General features: G+C 40.9%; 1 protein-coding gene across 2 annotated transcripts in view; it reads left to right on the top strand.

The window, feature by feature from the left end:
- The window catches only part of SGCE (sarcoglycan epsilon), a 42,388-nt gene that overhangs the window by 10,964 nt on the left and 11,178 nt on the right, over window positions 1-20,246 (top strand). The window contains exons 2-9 of one of the 2 annotated variants that reach the window (XM_066627764.1): window positions 3,707-3,829; window positions 6,844-7,001; window positions 8,681-8,753; window positions 9,757-9,955; window positions 15,958-16,120; window positions 17,706-17,917; window positions 18,766-18,792; window positions 19,667-19,855. In XM_066627764.1, coding sequence (XP_066483861.1) covers window positions 3,707-3,829; window positions 6,844-7,001; window positions 8,681-8,753; window positions 9,757-9,955; window positions 15,958-16,120; window positions 17,706-17,917; window positions 18,766-18,792; window positions 19,667-19,855 — 1,144 coding nt within the window. The remainder of the gene's footprint in view (window positions 1-3,706; window positions 3,830-6,843; window positions 7,002-8,680; window positions 8,754-9,756; window positions 9,956-15,957; window positions 16,121-17,705; window positions 17,918-18,765; window positions 18,793-19,666; window positions 19,856-20,246) is intronic. The other variant, XM_066627765.1, reaches the window with a different exon arrangement.

Raw genomic sequence — 20,246 nt, 5'->3', positions numbered from 1 at the left:
AGTGGGAGTAATAGCCCAATCCTATGCTTCCCTAGCGCCCAGGGTGACCGCTGTATCCTGTGGGGCAGGGAATCAGTGCCGGGTCTTCTCAGGGTAAGAGAACAAACAATCCTGTAACCTGTGTAACATCCAGATGGCCCCAGTGGGTCTACTTAGAGCTACACCTGCTGGCACAGAACTGAGGAGACGCATGTCAGGTTTTGCAGCCCAGGAGGGGGGTTAGGATATGGCAGCAGAGCCTTCTGCCGTCTCGTCTCCTCTCCTCCCCTGCCCTCCCCTCATCCCGTTCTACCTCCTTCTTGCCCTCCCCCACCCCAGAAAGCCGTGCAGTTGTCTGGCAGCCACACTTACTTCTAGGAGCTCTCACTGCGTCTTTGGGCGCTTCAGTGCTAGTTTTGCATCATTAGCGCTAGCCTTACGGCACTTTTTGCAACAGCCCAGGTCAGTGGTGCCAGTGGAGTGGCCCATAGGATTGGGTGTAGTGGCTCACTGAGCTCAATAGGACATACTTCTGAGTAGACATGCATAAGATTGTGCAGTTACAATGTAATACTATATGTGTTTACTCAGTCGTGATTCCATGTTCAGTGGAATTTACTCCTATGTTAGTGTATGTCAGAGTTTCCTGTAAAAGACTCTGGGAAGAGTGTATATTGCATTAACTGTTTCTGGCTTGATGTAGGGCTCTTTTGAATGTGGACAAGGCCTATGGGTAGAGGCAGTCTAAAACTGTTTTATTTTGGGGGAATTTTGATGTTAACCAAAAATAAAAATGGATGAAAACGGTATTATGTGTTTTTATTCCAAATTAACATTTTAATCAATTTTAAAGCATTTTTATCGGCTGTAATCACTGCCGATCATATTGGTGGTATTTGTTTTTTGTTTCATTTTTACTGTTTTAGACTGCCCCTACCTATGGGATGCATACATGGATTTATCAAATGAGGAAAGCTTAGATTTCATTGACAGTATTGTGGATGTCAACTGGAGAAGCAGGAAACTGTATGGGTCCAGTTTATCTCCATGCAGGTTTTTAATTTAAGAGGAGGAGACCAAACCCTCTTCAGATTAAGATGGGACTGAATTTCATCTTTCCATACACATCCAACTTAGGAGGGTTAGAGAGAAGGATTTACACTGCATTGCAGACCTTGTCAGTGCGATCTGGTAAATCAGCAGATTGCTGGTGTCGATTTACTGCTCAAAGCAAGACCCTGTGATCATCCTGTGACCAGCTTCTTGAACGCTGAGTTACAACTGTAAGCGTTTGACTCACTTTCTGTGCTCTGCATCAGTAGCAGAAGAAACAGTTGATTCAGAGGACTTGCTTACCTAGAAGCAACACTGGTGTGTGTTGATGTATGTGCAGGTCTCCACTGTCCCTTCCCATTACCCATTCTTCAGGGTAATGCTGAAGTTGTGATGAGACTTGCCTGCTCTAGTGCTGGCCAAGGTCTCTTTGCCTTAGCAGCACAAACAGAGAACTGGGCCGATTACCCTTATCAAGTGGTGTGGGGTTGTTTCCTCACATGTGCAAGAATGTAGGTAAAAGACACACGTGCAATTAGAAAGCATACCAAAGGGCTGGACGGTTTCCAGGGTACACAAATTGTAGCATAGTATATTCAGTCATACTTAAAGTATTCCTTAATGTAATCACAGTCACTAAAAGCTCTACTGGCTTGTTAGCTGGCAGTGTTTGCATTTCAAATTGAATTTTAGCTTTGATGAGGATGACAGGGAGCCTAGGGTGTCCTAAATTATATCAGCATGGCCTATATTAATGAGAGAGAATTCCTGCTAGTGAGACCACATTTGTCAATACACTAAAATGGTAAATAACTTTGGGTTGTTTTGATGGAAAGAGGAGATTAAGGGCCCAATCCTATTCCACTTTCCAGCACTGGTGCAGCCGCAATGCAGCCCCGAGGTAAAGGAACAAATGTTCCCATACCTTGGAGAGGCTTCTGTGACTGCCATCCCAGCATAGGATATAGTGTACACCCTATTGTCACAGCTGCACTGGCACTGGAAAATTGGATAGAATTTGGCCCCAAGGCTGCAATCCTATCCACACTTGCTTGGGAGTAACCCCATTGAATATGATGGGACTTACTTATGAATAGACATGCATAGGATTGGGCACTAAATCAGAAGCCACACTCCCTAGATAAGTCCGAGCATATTGTGTAATGAATAATGTGTTGTATTTAATTTGGACATCACAGATTCTTTCTTGAGCCCTGTCACTGGCTCAGTAGAAGGATGACTGGTGGAGCTCAGTTGCATATCTTCTAATACTCAGGGAATAAAGAAAGCATATTCTGTTCTAGTTCTGAAAGATTTGTGGGAAGAGAACCTAATTATCCTAGTATTTGTGAATCCTACCTCCTGCTATTTGACGACAGCTTTCAAATGAACTTTTAAAAGGCAATTGATTACCTTTTTCATTTTATTTTGAGGCAAATGACAGTCCTTAAACATGAAATACTGTACTTGAACCTCAGTACAGTATTACAGAATTGACCAAAACATCAGAACTCTCAAAATTAAAGGGTATTGATCTGGTATCCTAGATCCATTGCTATGATGGGGGGATAGGGGTACTTTTAAAATAAGATTCCCAGGGTTTTTCATATACAAATAAAGTGTGGAAAGATAATTCTGTGTGTGTCTTGCGGCCTCATTTGATTCCTTCTGAAAATGGATCCGATGTCTAAAGAAATGGATTGAAATTAATAAATTAGGCATTAATTGCTAAATTATGAATCACCACTGTTGTAGAATCTGAGATGTAATTAAAAAAGATGTATTGAGCTATATTAATGAAGGTGTACAGTGCCGCACTGACGCTTATGGTGTGCGATGCTTAATAATCACATTGGCTCTGAGTTAGGCATGCAAGGCAGTTGGAGGCACACAGGCTACTCTTCAGACTTATCCACTGTCACCTCTTCAAGGAAGGTTTGGCTTCAGTTCCCCATCATTCCTAAACAGTTGATTGCTACTGTCAAATTTGAGTGCTTCAGGAACTGTACCCACAGCACTTCTTTGCCTAGTAGATTACCAGTCCAGCCAATGGGTGCCCTTGCTCCATTGATCCAAGCACATCAGGTTGTCAGTTAGCATCCTCCTTATATAACAGAGAAAATATTCTCTTATGTATGGAGAAAATACATAAAGCAGGGATTACAGAGAGCAGGGAAAGTATTTTAGCTATAAAATATAATACTCAAATGCCTTCTAAAGGTTTTCCCTTCCAAACAAAAGTCTTGTTTTGTCATGTCTTACTATGTTTTTTTAACCAATTGCAGCTATAATCCTACACATCCTTACTTCAAAGTCAAATCTGTTAAAATTAATGGGACTGCTTAGAAGCAAGTATGGCTAGGATTAGACTGAAAGGCAATTTTGGCCGCTTAGTTTTTCTTCTTTTTATAAAATTATGCAAAAACATCTTTTTTTACAACATTCAGATGGAAAAAAAAATCAGTTTCCACTGATATGAACACAGGGACAAACCATTGGCATATATAAAAAGGAGAAAACTTTTAACAAGTTAAGAAGGCAGAAGTGTTCCCTTTTTAACTTGTTTTTAATAGGAAATCTAATGTTTGGTTTTTATTTTCCACAAATGCTTTGCTGTGGGGAATATATCTCACTTTGTCATTTTCTGTCTCTGCTCTTTACTCCTGCTTTTCAGTGTATACAATTCTCTCGAAGGTGCACTCTGACCGGAATGTCTATCCTTCTGCTGGAGTACTTTTTGTTCACGTTTTGGAGCGAGAATACTTTAAAGGGGAGTTTCCCCCTTATCCAAAGCCTGGTAAGTAAGAACATAAGAACAGCCCACTGGATCAGGCCATAGGCCCATCTAGTCCAGCTTCCTGTATCTCACAGTGGCCCACCAAATGCTCCAGGGAGCACACCAGATAACAAGAAACCTCATCCTGGTGCCCTCCCTTGCATCTGGCATTCTGAAGGGATGCTTGCAATCCGTAAAATGTATTGCTAAATGTTTAGATGTAGTGTAACTTAATTTGAATTACTATCTATGTCAAAGTAAAATTGGTCAAGCAGAGAGACAGAGCTGTGAACCAGGAACATCCCAGGTTCAAAGCGTGAAATCTGCACAGTGCTGTCTACATAAGCTCCATTGAGACAAATGGAAAGTGTTTGAGGCTGCAATCCTATGCACACAGTTTTCTGAGTGTAAGCCCCATTGAACACAATGGGACTTATTTCTGAGTATACATGCATAGGATTGTGCTCTGAGGGTGCTATGTAGATTGTTGGAAGGCATCGCAAACTTGCTGTTCTGATAGCTCAACAGGTGACCGCTTCCCAGTGGAATTCCTTTCCAGAGTTCTCCTTGGTTTTAAACTATGTATGGACCAATAACTTGGAGAGAGTATGTTTTAGGATTGGTCACAGAGGCTGAGAAGGACAAAATAAAAGGGGCAGCACAAAGAATGAGTGGGGTTTGTTGGTTGCAGTTGTTGGTTGCCAGGATGAAGAGGCAGGAGACACAAAGACCAGAGGAGGAACTTTTAGCTGATACTCACTGGAGAATTTAGGGGAGAGAGATTATGGGAGGCTTCCCTAAAACTGCTTCTGAACAAAGAACCAGGAACTACCTACTCAGTGGCAATTTTGAGTGCTGATTCAGGAGGAGCATGAGTGTCCTGAGGCCTTTGTTGTGAGGACCTGAGGGAAGACTTCAAGAAGGAACTTCCTGAATCTGCCTGAAGTTGAGAGCTACCCTGCTTTCCAGAGAAGATCTCTTTGTGTGACAGGATAACTGGCTGTCTAAATAAGGATAGGGTTGCCAGATACAAAGTGGGACAGAGTGTCTGTATTTTTAACCAGTAGCTCCCAAACTTTTTTGACTGGTGGCTCCATTGACCTACAGCTCCCCATTTGGACTACAATCCTATACATTGTGTAGGGCAGTAGGTTTTTCTCGAGGATTCAGTGGCTTCCCTGGCTGGTTTCCATGGCTCCTCAGGGAACCACTGCTTTTAACCATTGTTTGGGAGAAGGAATGTTGGCAGAGGCAGCTTTTTAAACCCTTCCATGTTGAGCTGCACCTGCCAGAATTTCTTCTGTACAATGGTTAAATGTATAGGCACTCTGTCCCACTTTGTATCTGGCAACCCTACTTAAGGAATTGAATTCTAAGAAATTGAACTAGTCACAAGAGCTGGTATTCCAGTAACATCTTCTAAGCAAATAAAGCAATCTGCTTATTATTTTTATAAATCAAGTTTGTTTTGTTGGTCCAATTTAATATTGGGTTGTGTGATTGCTACCATGCTTCTATTCGGCCAGGGCAAGGTTTTAGTGTATGGTAGCAACAAGTAGTTAGTAGAGGAGCCCATTGTTGGCAAGGAAGGGGGGAGGATTTTATAGGAGTCTTCCCCCATTACCATTAAAAAAGGATTTCTTATATGTGATTAAAGCAGGGGAGTTTAGAACCCTCTCTTGGTATTATTTAAAAAACAGAATGAGAGGGCTAACAAGAAGGGGAAGTGTTGGGTTTTATTTATTTATACAGGTATTTATATACCGCCTTTCTTTGGTCTTCAGATTTTTCCTCAGACTTTAATCCAAGGCAGTTTACATAGGCAGGCTGTTCTAAACCCCCATAGGGATTTTCACAATTGAATAGTTCTAGTCTTTCATAGAACTCCTCATTCCTACTGGATCTCTGGCCTCTCAGTCTGGCCTCTCTCTGGCCCTTCACCTCCCACGCTCCACTGATTTTTGCCTGATTTTTTGCTCCACGTTTTGCCTGTGACTTCTTAACCCATCTACACATCCTCCTCTACACTTCAGAGCATTTTTCAGAACCACCAACCCACATAATTCTTCACTCTGATCATTTGAATAGTTTACATGAAGTAAAAGACTGCTATCTGAGTGTTTCACTTGATTGGGGCCTTGTAAGAATAACTCTTTAATCAATGTAAAACAATGGCAGTATCTTTCATATAGCAACTTCTAAAAAGAGCCTACCATTTTTTTCTTAGATTAACTGCCTTTTTTTTCCCCTGTGCCTTAAACTTTAGAGCTATCTCTGCATGTGTAAAAAGGTATTTGTTGGACTTCCATCAACTAGAGTCTGTCAATTTTAGCCAGGTTATTGAAATATTTAAATGTACAGTACTTCTGAAAATGAAGCAAGAATTAGACTTGTTTTCACATTATTATTATTATAATTAATAATAACAGTATTTATATACCGCTTTTCAACAAAGTTCCCAAAGTGGTTTACAGAAAAAAGTCAAATAACTATTGGCTCCCTGACCCAAAAGGGCTCATAATCTAAAAAGATGCAACACCAGCAGACAGCCATAAGACACTGCTGGGGTGAGGCGGGTCAGTTACTCTCCCCCTGCTAAATAAAAAAGGAGCACCCACTTGAAAAAGTGAGTCTTACCAGTTAGCAGGGGTAAACTTTGTAGTGAATGGGAGTTTGCTGTAAAGCAGCACAGCAAGGTCTTTCAATTACTATACCACTGCCTTTAACCTCAGTTAAGCTTGTGCATGAATCTGCAAGGGCCATTGGCTGGCTGTTGGTTAGTATCTCTTATACAGGAGCATAGTTGTGTCACCTTGCAGGTGGCAAAAATTGTCAAAGAAGTGATCCCTATTATTTTTAGTTAGTGAGCATAGGTTTGGAATTGTGATTCTTTCAGAGTTATACAGTACTGCAATGCTAAGAACAGGAACTGACACCTTGCAGTTTCTCTTTGTTACTATTTACGCTAGTGTTAAAAATACTGTGCTGCTGTTGTGGTAAAATTATATTCTAAATTGGGTGTCCTATTTATCCAGGTGAGATAAACAATGACCCTATAACGTTTAACACAAACCTCATGGGTTACCCTGACAGACCTGGCTGGCTACGATATATTCAGAGAACACCACACAGTGATGGTGTGTTGTACGGATCACCAACTTCAGAAAATGTGGGCAAGCCTACCATCATTGAGGTACGCAAACTGTCTCATTTGGGAACTGCATCAAATATCTGGACATAAACTTGACATGATGGGTAGTGATAGGTAACAGTATGTTTTGCTAGATTCCCAGCTCCAGCTCTGCCTGGAGAATTAATGTCTGCTTTTAGCTAATTAGCCTCTCTTTTTTACCCAACAATGACTCTAGTTCTGCCTTGCAGTCCTGCTGGACCCCACCACTAGGGTAGCTCACCTGTTCAATCTGCAGAGGGCCTCTCTCTTGCCAGCAGCCTCCCACCACTACAGCAGCCCCTTGGTCCTCCACAGGTCTTAGGCATGGCAGCCAAATCTCAGTGTCTCCAGCAGTTTGTTCTAGCAGTCTCCTAAGTCCATTCACACATCAGTCCATCAACATTTCCAGTAGTCCTTTAGCCATCAGTTCATCAATCCAGTCCCCTTCCTAAAGCTTTCCTCCTTCTATTGCCTACACCAAACTCTTCCTTCATCAGGTGCTTTTATGCCTGAGGGCCCTATGACCTTCAAGTGGCTGCAGCTGTGCAGCACACCCTCTGCTGAATGCCCAGGCCTGACCCTTAAAGGGGCCACTGCTGACACCACATCCTACCTCCTCGCCAGATCTTATGCGATTCCAGTACACTGTACCATACTAATATTGAGAATAGCCAAGACATCTGTCTTGGGCCATGTCTCACTTTAAACAGTACATGTGTTTGTCCTAGTATCACCATTGTTAATATTGGTATATCCAGAAGTTAGCACTAATGTGCAAATGCCCAAACACCATATGTTCTGGGAACTTCTGGTTGGATGTGGGTATTTGGAGTACATAGACAGTAACATAGTTCAAGTGGACCCAGTTTGGAATTGTCCCAATTCAGAAAGGAACATGTGGGAAGTTTTCCCTTCCTGTGGCCTTTTATGTGCCCAGCTAAATGGAAAGCTTCCTTGTCTGTTAAGCTGTATTTTCCCATAATGTCTAAGCAAGGGTTTAAGTGTTGTTTCAGAATGATAGTGGAGTTGTTGATTTATTATTATTATTGATGATAATATCATCATCATCATCATCATCATCATCAAAGTTTCCATTTAGTGAGCCTGTGAGAGGATGAGGGGAGTACAAATGAGCTTGCAGCTCCTTCCTCACTTATTCACAAGCCCAAAACTATGGTTTTCGGCTGATTGAGCAGGTGGTTTTGATAATGGCTTGCCACCAACTTTGTCCAAATGATATTAGCTGAATTCTTGGGTTCTGTTTTCAAGCCACAATCTGTCTTCCTTTGCCTTTGTTCATCTACAAAGAGCATGAACACCCACAGCCACTGCACATGGCTTACCTTCTAATGTAACCCACTAAAGTTGGCCATTGGTAACATTTCCTGTTAAAAAATATGTAGATGTTACACTAAAATGATAAGTTTTCATGATCATCTGACCGTAATTTTCAAAGGCAACAACACTGGTTAACATTTTCCCAGCATAAGCTGTTTTCTCATTTATATTCTGGTCTCTTTTTAACATGTACTGTATTCGTATATTTTTGTATCTTAGTTTTTTTTACTGCATTTTATCTATTGCATTTTATTTATTGAAATTGTACTTTATTGGCCTTAGGCATTAAAAAAAAAGAGGAGAGGGACATATAAATCATTTTAAAAATAAATACTGTTCTTAATCATTTTTTTCTCTGTTAGATCACTGCTTATAACAGGCGTACCTTTGAGACTGCAAGACATAATTTGATAATTAATATAATGTCAGGAGAAGGTATGTCTACAGCAGCTTTCTCAGCATTTTAGATTATATTATAGTGGTAAAAAAATTTCATGCTGTTAAATTTGTGTAAACATTTAAATGCATAGAGCATTCTGTGATAGGGAAGAGTTAATCTGTACAGTTAATCTTGTATTGGCTATTTCTAATCCACCTGGTTTAAAGCAGACTTCTTATCCCCATTAAAAATACAGTTGAAATGCTTCTATTTGTAAGAACAGCTTGTATTTGGCATGTACATCTGGTGTGCTGCAATAAACTTTAGGGAGTGACAAATGGTAGCTTATGAACCACTTGTAGCTCCTGCATAATCTGAGTATAGATGGAGCCTGTTTATCCGTGGAGCTTACATCTGTGGATCTGGCTCAGCGTGAGGTAGGAGGTGAGCCAGACTTGGCCCACCTGAACTCTCTGAAGGGTCTGGAGCTACACTCTAGCCCCCTCTGGAGGGCTTTCTGAAGCCTGTAGAGGCCCCATGCATCTTCCTGTTGGAGGGCTTAAGGGGCCAAATACAGCAGATTTACTTATCAGCAATTTTCAATATATATGGGGGGTGGGGGGTCCGGAGAATTGATCCCCCACGGATACTGAGGCCCCACCTGTAGAAATGGGATTTGTAAAACACCTTACAGGTGTGTTCACATTAAAAAAAAGTCTTAGATGTTGGAAAAGTCTTAGAGGCTTATGGGGTGGTATTTGTGAACCAGAGGCTTATGGGGTGGTATTTGTAAACCAAGATTCAGTGCACTTATAGTGCTTCCAATGTTTAATGCTTCCAATGATTAAGAGATCAGGATAGCAGAATTTGGATGTCTCATAAATATCTTTTATCTTTGAGTTCTTTATAAAGCTTATATTAATTAATAAAATAATTTGGATGCAGTATTTCCATATTCACATATTTATCAAAAGACAGTGCTGGAATGCTGAGCCATTATTTTGGCTGTTTTGAAAATGGAAAAAAAAGCTAAGGCACAATTTACTTTCTTGCAATCAGAATTTCCATTGCAGTATCAAGCGGAATTCTTCATTAAAAACATGAATGTAGAGGAAATGTTGGCAAGTGAGGTTCTTGGGGATTTCCTTGGAGCAGTGAAAAATGTGTGGCAACCAGAGCGACTGAATGCCATAAACATCACCTCGGCTCTTGATCGGGGAGGCAGAGTCCCACTTCCTATTAATGACATGAAAGAAGGGTAAGTGAGCCTCGTTAATTCCTTCTAATGTTCCAGTTTGTTATACTAGAAATGTTTAATGCCCATCAATATTTTGGAAATGTTTTTTGAAAGGAATCCATAGCTGAGATCCTTCAGAACTCATTTCTTTAGTTATTGTGTTTACACACTGTCTTCCTCCAGGACGTTCAAAGCAGCTTACTGTGCAGAGTAATCCTTTGCATGTTTATTTGGAAGTAAGACCCACTGTGATTAGTGGCAAACTTGTTTCACTCATTCACTCTGCTGTAAAGCAAATGTATGTGGGCCTTCTGCAGTGTGCGCACACTACCCCCTCGTCTTGAGCGTTCAGCATTTGTCTGCAGAGGCAAACTCTGAACATGGTGAGTTTCTTTCCATAGTTGGAACCCTAGAATATGCAGACAAAAACTGAGTCCAGACTGAAGAGACTGTTGAAGAAGCAATCTCTGGATTCAGTGGATCTGAATATTTCCCATTTTCCGTTTGTTGTCATTGTCATGTCATGAGATGGAAATTGAGGCCGCAATCCTATCCACACTTACCTGGGAGTCAATTCTATTGACTATATTGGGACTTTTGAGTAGATGAGCATAGGAGTGGGTGACTCTGAGTGAGCATTGGGGTAGCAACTCTAGGATCTCCTGGATGATTGAGTTTTTCTTTGTTTCAGTCAGGATGCATGTCATGATTTGGTACTGAAACTGTTTCAGTTGCCCTAATTGGTTGTCTGCATTTAGAGATTACAGGGGGAGTATGACACTGTCATCTTTCTGTACTGCTCAAGGGCTTTTGATGCAATTGATCAGGGTTACCCAAACTTTTGGCAAGAGGGCCACATAATCTCTCTGACACTGTGTCAGGGATTGGGGAAAAACAATTAATTTACATTTCAAATTTGAATGAATTTACATAAATGAATATATTAGAGATGGAACTTACATGAATGAATGAAGGTCTTGCAATAGCTCAAGGCCTATAAAAGTCCTTGCACAAAGCAAGACTGGCCTTTCCTTCACTGCCACTGCTACATCACAGACATGAAACATCAAGCAATGGAAGGAGACTTCGTCCCACAGCTCACAAGGCAAGAGGTTGAACAGTCACCCTTACTCTTAGAGCAGTTGCATCCAGCCAACACATGCTCCAGCAAGTCTCCAGAGGGCCAGAGGTTCATTGGAGACTTGGGACTCCCTGCAGGCTGGATTGGGAGTCCCCAAGGGTACTCCTGCTATTGATGATCAAAATCTGTCTCAACAATTTTGAACAGCTAGAATTGGGGTATGCTGCATTGCATTCTTGCTTGTCCAGTTTGGGTTCAGTGGTCTAATGGGTCTAACCAACAAGAGTTGCCACAGGAATTCTACAGGGTTCCATCTTGTCATCAGTGCTCTTTAATTTCTAAAAGCAACTGCAGGGAGTGATCATGCATAAGTATGGAGTGAATGTACGTAATCAAGAAACTGATTTCATTCCAGAATTGGTGCTTTGATGCTGTAGTGGTCTAGATGAGGGATAACAGATTTAAACTACCCCCAGGAGATGCAGATACGTGGTTGATGGTGGAGCGATTTCACCTAGGGGTGAAAACGTCCTGGTTTCGTTGGAATCTCTGTTGTGAAGAGCAAATGTGTGGGTGTGAGCTGAGGGTTTTCCTGGGTACTACTGTACTCCTGAAGCATCAGATAATAGCAGTGATTATGAGTGTGTTCTCCTCCCCCCTTTTTTAAAGCTTTGGCTAGTGAGCCACCTACAACACTTTGCAATTGTTGCACATGTGCTGGTAACCTCCCAGTTCTTCTTATTCTTTAGTCCAGGGGTGCCCAAACCCCGGCCCGGGGGCCACTTGCGGCCCTCGAGGCCTCTCAATGCGGCCCTCAGGGAGTCCCCAGTCTCCAATGAGCCTCTGGCCCTGTGGAGATGTGGCCTTGTTGAAGCCCGCACTGGTCCAACGCAACTTCTCTCAGTGTGAGGGCGACTGTTTGACCTCTCATGTGAGCTGTGGGATGAGAGCTCCCTCCACTGCTTGCTCTTTCACATCTGTGATGCAGCAGTGGCAGTGAAGGAAAGGCTGGCCTTGCTTTGTGCAAGGCCTTTTATAGGCCTTGAGCTATTGCAAGACCTTCATTCATTCATATAAGTTCATCTTTAATATATTCATTTATGTAAACTTATGTAAATTTATTCAAATTTTAAATGTAAATTAATTCTTTCCCACCCGGCCCCCAACACAGTGTCAGAGAGCTGATGTGGCCCTCCTGCCAAAAACTTTGGACTCCCCTGCTTTAGTCCTTAGCTGGCCCTTGGGGAGTAGGTGGACTTCCCACAATTAAAAGGCTGTAATAGGTGCCACTTCCATTTGATTTCTGGGTCCTGTTCAAGGTGTTCCCTGTTACCTTTAAAGCTCAAAATAACCTTGGCTCCAGAAATTTTAGGGATTGTGTTCTCCTTGGTGTTCCTTCCTGGCCTTTAAGATTGCAGATGTGCTCTTGCTCTGTGTGGCTTCTTTAATTGATGTTCAGTCTGCTAGGTCCTAAAGTGGGGCTTTTTGTGCAGTGGAACCTATATTGTGGAATTCCATTTCAGAGATATTTGTTAGGCACTTACTGTGTATTCTTCCACGTACATGTCAAGGTATTTTTTTCTCAGAAGGTTTTCCCAGGTGTTCAAGATCTTCCATTAGACTGATAGTTTATTTACTTTTAAAAGAGATTTATACCCCACCTTTCCACCTCGTTTAAAGGCCCTCAAGGCCGCTTACAAATAATATTTCAATATAATAAAAACTGTGCTAAAAAAATTAAAACAACAAAAACAATAAAACAATTGGATTACAGATGTTTCATAAAAATTGTATTAAGATGTTTCATAAAAATCACTAGCCCCCCAATGGGAGCGTTTAAAAGCTTCCCTAAATACAAAGATCTTGGAGACGATGCCAAAGGGACTCTAAAGAGGGAGCTGTTCTCAGTTCCACTGGGTGGGAATTATTGTGGGCCAATTGGTACTTTAGATTACTTCTTTAACCTTGAGAAGCCATTGCTTTATTGCTCTTTTTATACTTCTTCTTTTATTCATGTTTTCTTATTTTTAATGTGCTATTGTTTATAGATTTGTACATGTTTTTTGTTGTTGTTTTTTGCAACAAAGTTTATTTATTTATTACAGATACAGGTAAGGAAAATAGGTTAGACTTAGGGCTGGGACTGCACAGGTTACACATGAGGGTATTGGCCATCGATTACAACATACATTAGTGTCCCCGTCCCCCCTCCCCCCCAAAAAATTAATAATGTCTAAAAACAAAATTATTCATCAATACAAAAATTATCATATTTGTTGATCTACTGATTAATAATTTAACTAAACAATCAATATTTTTTATCTAAAATTATCTATCCAATCATAAAAAGGCTTCAAATTTTACTTATACACTATTCTTGCCACTAAACTAATATTTAAAATAAAATATTTCTTATCTGATTCTTAATTTCTGATGTCGCATTTAAGAGGAATGTTTCCAGTTTGAATGGTAATACACACTTCAATATCTCTTGTAACAGTTTATATATCATTTTCCAATATTTCTTTGCTTTTTCGCATATCTACCACATATAATAAAAAGTTCCCGCAATTCTTTACTTATCCAGCATTTGTTTGATGGCCCAGGGTACATTTTTACTATTTTCTCTGGAATTAAATACCATCTATAAAACATTTTATATAATTTTTCTTTTAAAAAATAACCCTTTAATTATCTTAATACCAGTTTAATTATCGCAATATTTGTGTTCCAAGTTTGTTTTCATATTTCATATTAATGGACCGAATTCTCGTTAGAAGTGAAGAGTATCCCATTAATTATATCAAATCAAAGCAGATGTAAATGAGTACATGTTGTTTTTATTGACTACTTGTCTGTTGCTCTCACTATTTGCTTAAAAAAGCAGCTCATCAGTTCATTAAAAAAAATATGTAGCTGTTTTGGAACTAGTGGAAACAGGGTGGTAAATAGAAGCTTAATGAGAAACAAATTATGACCTCTTGCATGTGGGAACAAGTTAAATGCAAAAAAGGTGGGGGTTGGGTGGGTTTGCAGTTCAAATCAACGTTGGTACTTTGGCAGAATTGCCTTTATTAGTATTAGTATTTATAAATTGCTTCTCAACAAAACAAGTTCACAAAGCAGTTTACAGGCAAAGCTGAATAATTAAATGACTTCTGAGAATCCCGAAAGGGCTCACAATCTAAAAAGATGCAAAAGAACACCAGCAAACAGTCACTAGAAAAGACACTGTGCTGGGGTGAAAAGAGTCAGTTACTCTCCCCTTGCTAAATGCTGTATATGAGGAACACCACTTGAAAAAAGTGCCTCTTGCACTAAGCAGGGACGAGAAAACCCAGCAGGGCTTGAGTTGCCGAGTCACCGCCCACTGGGACTCGACTCAAAAGCAAGTCATAATGGGGGCACTTTCTGAGTTGCCGAGTCACCCTTCACAACTTGATAGGACTCAAGTCGAGTTGCCCTTCCTTTAAAAAGCCCACTGCGGCACCGTGGAGGGAAATGGGGCTGCTGATGGGTGGTGTGCATGCTTCAGGGTTCTCTTTCAATTCTCTGCCCACCCCAATGTCCAGCAGCAGCATGAAATGCTGCATCTCTTCCATTCCCCTGCACGATCCGGTCCCAGCCATGATGGAAACCCCTCCCCCATGGCAGGGGAGGGGTGCATCCCTGCTTGGCCAGATGGGAGGGTGCGGGTAGGGGCAGTGTGAGCTGAGTGAGGAAAAGCCCACTGAGGCTTGGTAGAGGTAAACAGGGCTGTGCCATGCTGTAGCTGTGTCTTGGTGTTCTGCTGTGCCCCTTCCACTCCACCTGTAAGGCAGCAGTGCGGAGCAAGCCTGCCCCTTCTGCAACAGAACATGCAGCTGGAAAACCAGCAGGACGACAACAGGAAAACTCTGCCAAGAGAGTCTTGGATAAAAGTGTAGGTGGTATAAGTCACTCCCCTCTGCTTGACCTCACCTCCTGCACCCCTCCTGCTTGCAAAACCTACTTGTTCCTGTGGGGCAAAACAGCTGCTCTTGCCCTTGTTGCTCCTCCTTCTCCTGGAGATGTGTCCTTTGGCCAATGGATGCTCTGGAGATGCATCCTTTAGCCATTGGATGCAGTGGAGGACCAGCGATGACGCCTCACTGTCTGAGTTCTGTGCAAAACCCAGGTAAAACTGTTACATTTTCTAGAAACCTCAGCAGGTGCAGCATCACGAGACCCAGCCAATTTTTTGGAGCACAAACAAAAAAGGTTTTACTCCATCTCCCCTGCCCACTTCTGAATATAGTGTACCCTGCTAGCTGCTGGAGCTCGTGTGTGCCAAAAACAGCTTCCTGGATGAATGCAAGAGATTTTTCTTGCGAGAGGGAAGTGGCGCAACCCGTGTCAGTTGGCACACGACTCAAGTCGTTGGAGTGGAATGCAAGTCATGAATCGGAGGGTCCTGACTTGAGTGTTTTTCAGTCTTTCATGTGCGCAATTTGTGAGTCAAAGAGTCAGCAAAAGTTATGCATTTTTGCGACTCGAGTCCGAGTCACGGACTCGAGTTCTCATTCTTGCTAGTTAGCAGGGGACACCTCTTGTCGAGTTAGCAGGGTATAACTTAGAGCCCAATCCTGTGCATGTCTACTCAGAAGTAAGGCCCATCAGAGTCAATGAGGCTTACTCCCAGGAAAGTGCAGATAGGATTGGGCTGATACTCTCTAATTTGTTTATTAACAACATTTTTGCTATTAGAAACTGCTTTTGTGAAATATTCACAGAGTTCACAAGGCATGCACTGAATTTTCCTTCTAGCTTTCATGTGCCTACATTTGATAAAACTGTTACTGATGATCAACATCATGCTATTGATTGTATTCGGTTATTGAACTGTGCACTAGAAAGAAGAGGTAAAAACTTATATTACGAATGTGTCATTGACCATCCTAAACCTAATAATGTTTCTCTGCAGTGTCTATGTTATGGTTGGTGCAGATGTTACATTTTCCTCCTGCTTGCGAGAAGTTGAAAACCCACAAAATCAGCTGAGATGCAGTCAAGAAATGGAGCCTGTAATAACTTGTGATAAAAAGTTTCGTAGTCAGTTTAACATAGACTGGTGTAAGATCTCACTGGTGAGTTCTTTGTTGGCCTGATTGAAGAACTGGAAATGCTTCTGTGCAACCATTCTGACTGTAAAAGAAAACATTCTGCAAACACACCTCTGATTTATCTTCTGTGGCTTCAGTGCATAGAAATTGGGAATGTACAGAGAAACATTTGGACATATATATATTCTTGTTTTCTTTTTTTAAAATCATGTATATGAAGCCACAATATTTTTTTTAGCTACTATTGATTAGAGCAGCTATTTTCAATGCTTCTCATGGCACACTGACCTATGTTTCAGTGTGTCTTCTCTATGGTCTTTGCCTCTGTGATGTCATTTTCAGCTTCTGGGAGATTCTTCTGGATCCTACTGCTCTGTATCTTGAGCAACTGTCTGTAGTAATGAATTGTCTGTCCCTTTTCCTCCTCAAAGGAAGAGGAAAAGAAATTTTATGACTACAGTACATGCCCTAGAAATAGAACTGTGGAACCTGGAAGATTTTTTCAGCAATTCTTGGCCACTGTGCTCTAAACTCCTGCAGCGCACTGGTTGAAAATTGCTGGACTAGAGTAAGATGAAAACTACTAAGCCATTTCTCATATTTTAAGACCAAAAAGTAAGGAATAACAGGTTGGTAGATTTCTGAATCATGAGACATAAGTCATGGGATTTGCTTTGTAGCCTTGTTCAAGGAGATATTTTCCTCAAGGCATAGCGCGCTTAATCTTGAAAAATGATCAGTAAAGCACAAGTCGGCATTGCTAAGTAAATGTCTGATACTGATTGTGTATTCAATTCCATCTTCTGTTCATCAAGGATTAGTGAACAATTTATTTATTGCCAATTGATTATTAATACAAATAATTTCAGCTAATTTCAGTTTTGTGGGGATCGGGTCCTCAAGGATTCTCAAGAACTCATGTAGAGAGAGATAAAGGGTAAATTGTTTTGAAGTACAGGCGGGGCCTTGGTATCCACAGGGGTTCCGTTCTTGGACCTCTCTGCGGATGCCAAAATTTTCAGATAATCAAATCGGTGATTGGCCCCTTTTAAGCTCTCCAAAAGTGACCGGAGCTGCACTCTGTTCTCCTCTGGAGGGCTTTCTGAAGCCAGCGGAGGCAGCGTGCGTTTGCTTGCCTGCTGCCTCTGTGAGTTTCAGAATGGCCTGTGGAGGTGGAGAAACATCACTTCCTGTTCCCCGGGCCTCAGAATGCATTAAATGCAAAAAATGTCACTTCCAGTTTTCCGAGGGAAACCAAATTTTGTTCAATTTTCTACAGTTGGTTAAAGACTCTTCTGTGATTTAAGTGGAAGTAGTTTGGTGAAAATAGCTTGTGTCCCTCTTCCCCTCCCCCCCCCACTGTCAGCTAAGTTACAGACCATGCATTATAGAAAGTACAGAAAGATAAACACATAATTTTTGGAGGGACAGTGATGTAATTTCTGGAAAGAACATGTGTATTATTTATATGTTTACAAATGTAGTGATAGGAGACGGCTACTGCATGCTTGAATGAGTAAATGAATGAACGTAGGTGCATTTATTGTACTGTGGCCAACATTTTTCAGGGTATGGCTAGCTAAAGTATCTTTTGTCTTTTTTGTATCAGGTTGATAAAACCCAGCATGTTTCCACCTACCAAGAAGTAATCCGTGGAGAAGGCATATTGCCAGATGGTGGCGAGTATGAGCCCCCTTCTGAAAATCTGAAAAGCAGAGATTATTACTCAGATTTCCTCATTACCCTGGCAATACCCTCTGCGATAGCCCTGGTGCTTTTCCTAATACTTGGTTATATTATGTGCTGCCGAAGGGAAGGAGTGTGAGTACTTTGAAACATTAATAAATGATTTGTATAATTTTGTGAGTCTGCAAGGCACATGAAACATTTAGTAGGTGAGCTTAATTCAGTTCATAAAAGTAGTTAAAATACTTTCTAAAACCTGCAATAGAATAGTCAACTTTGGAACTAGAAACTTTAAAAAATGGCAAATTGCAATGCTGAGGAACCCATTTACAACATTTAACGTGACAATATTTTGAAGCTAAATTTATGAGTTTAAAAAGTCTCTGCCAGTTAAAATAAATCTTACTGAGATTGTGAACTGAATTTAGGGTTATAAAAGACAAAACATAAAAAGAAAAGCAGCAAGTAACAAATCCTTCCATTTTACATGCACATGTTCTAGGAATTTTTTAGCCCAGCATCTGTCCTTTTAACCTGCATATCCACTCTTCTGTGTACGTGTCTTTCATCTGTATCATCTCTTTATGTGCCTTCATCCATGCTCTCTCATCAACCTCATGGCAAATGCTTCTAAGTTGTATTTTATGGCCATGGTTCAAAGAAATTGTATGTGTGCTGAAGCAAGAACTGTGTGCATAGCTTTTTTTTGAAATGTTGCTATGCTACTCCCATCACTGAAGAGGCAAGCCTCTGTTACTTACAGCTTGCCTCTTTGCTTATTAAGGACTTCTGTGGCAAATCTTCAAAGGCAAGCCCAATTGCGCATGCAATTCGTGCCTGCATATATGTACAGTCTCTTTGGATCATGGTCGATTGCAACAAGGTCAGCATTTCCAATCACGTACTATTTCCATCCGCAGTTAGATTTAATGTTTCAAATATCAATGCTATTATTTAATTCATAAATTTTGTTTTATTTTTAGGGAAAAGAGAAACATGCAAACACCAGAGTAAGTGTCTTCTTTCCTGTTATTTTCTCCCATCATTTAATTTTCATTTCCCAGTAGCTTGTCATGCTTCATACATGTTTACCATCCTCATTCTCCTTTAACTTGTTCTTCATCTCTGTGATGGCTGCTTTGAAAAATGTAGAGTCGTGAGGTCAAAATAAAAAGGGTTTTAAATTCCATAATAAAACACATCAGAATCAGAATATCAAATATTCAGTTTAGGTTTGTGGCTTGTTACACTCTATACATCTATAAGGCAATGCAAATATTAAAACACCCAGTTTTATTACAGGAATTCTGTAAGCACAACATGTGGCTTCCATGAATAATTATTAACTAATCACAAAAAGTCAATCACTAAAAGCTTTTGAGCTTACCAAAGTAAAATCAATGAAATACAATATTTGCAGTTGGTTGTAGAGAATCTCAGCTCTTTAAGAGTGCGGAAAGGCACGTACTCTAGAGCAGAGGTTGACTGTCCAACATCAACAAGCTACATATAGCCTGGCAAGTCTCATCCTGAACCTGCAGGCCAGTCATTCCAGGTGAGAGTGTGGGGGAAAAGTGTTGTTGAATTGGGCTGGGTGTAAATGACTGAAAGAAAAAAAAACAAATTGTTTCTGTTTAAGAGACGGGGTAGGCTGTATAAGGGGATAAGCCTGCAGGACTCACCCCCTCCCTAAACAGAAATACTTTGTTTTTCTCTTCAAGTAATTTAAATCCAGTATTTGTTTATATATGAATCTTTTTGAAATGTATGTTGTAAAAAAAAATATGAAATCATATGATGTTTTTATCCTGTCCGTTTTTACAAGATTGCACATTCTAATGAATACGAGGAGGGAAAAATCTGATTTATTTCCTTTCCGTGTAGCATCCAGCTGGTCCACCACAGTGCAATTCAGAAATCCACCAAAGAACTTCGGGAGATGTCGAAAAACAGGGAGATAGCTTGGCCTCTGTCAACACTTCCTGTGTTTCACCCAGTCACTGGTGAGATAGTGCCACCTGTCCACCCAGACAGCTATGACAACACTAGCATGCCGCTGATGCAAACACAGCAGTAAGTATCAATGTAGATGTCGGTAAGACAGCTATTTTAGAGTTTACTTCTGAATCTGCTGCCATCCGATAGTGTGGAGGTGTCCTTACCAATTCCATACTGAGGGACAGTTTGGGACTTTAATGAGACCTGGAAATCTATACAGAGAACATGAAAACCACTTATGCATTATGCACCTTCTTCCATCTGATCAGCAACTATGTCATTTGAAACCCTCCCCCCAACTCAAGGTTGGCTGTGATGCTGTCTGCTTGAAATGCTAAGCCTTCACGAGTTGCCTGTGCACACAGCGCACCTTACAGACATATCAGATTGAGTTTTTGGAATCCTATTTATTCCTTTATGCAGATGGCTCAGCAAGATTCCCCAGCAAAGAGGTGAAGAAACAGTG

Source organism: Tiliqua scincoides, chromosome 5 (assembly GCF_035046505.1).
Source record: "Tiliqua scincoides isolate rTilSci1 chromosome 5, rTilSci1.hap2, whole genome shotgun sequence".
NCBI classification, from domain to species: domain Eukaryota; kingdom Metazoa; phylum Chordata; class Lepidosauria; order Squamata; family Scincidae; genus Tiliqua; species Tiliqua scincoides.
Note: the sequence above shows the minus strand (reverse complement) of the source record. Positions and strands in the feature narration are given on the sequence as shown.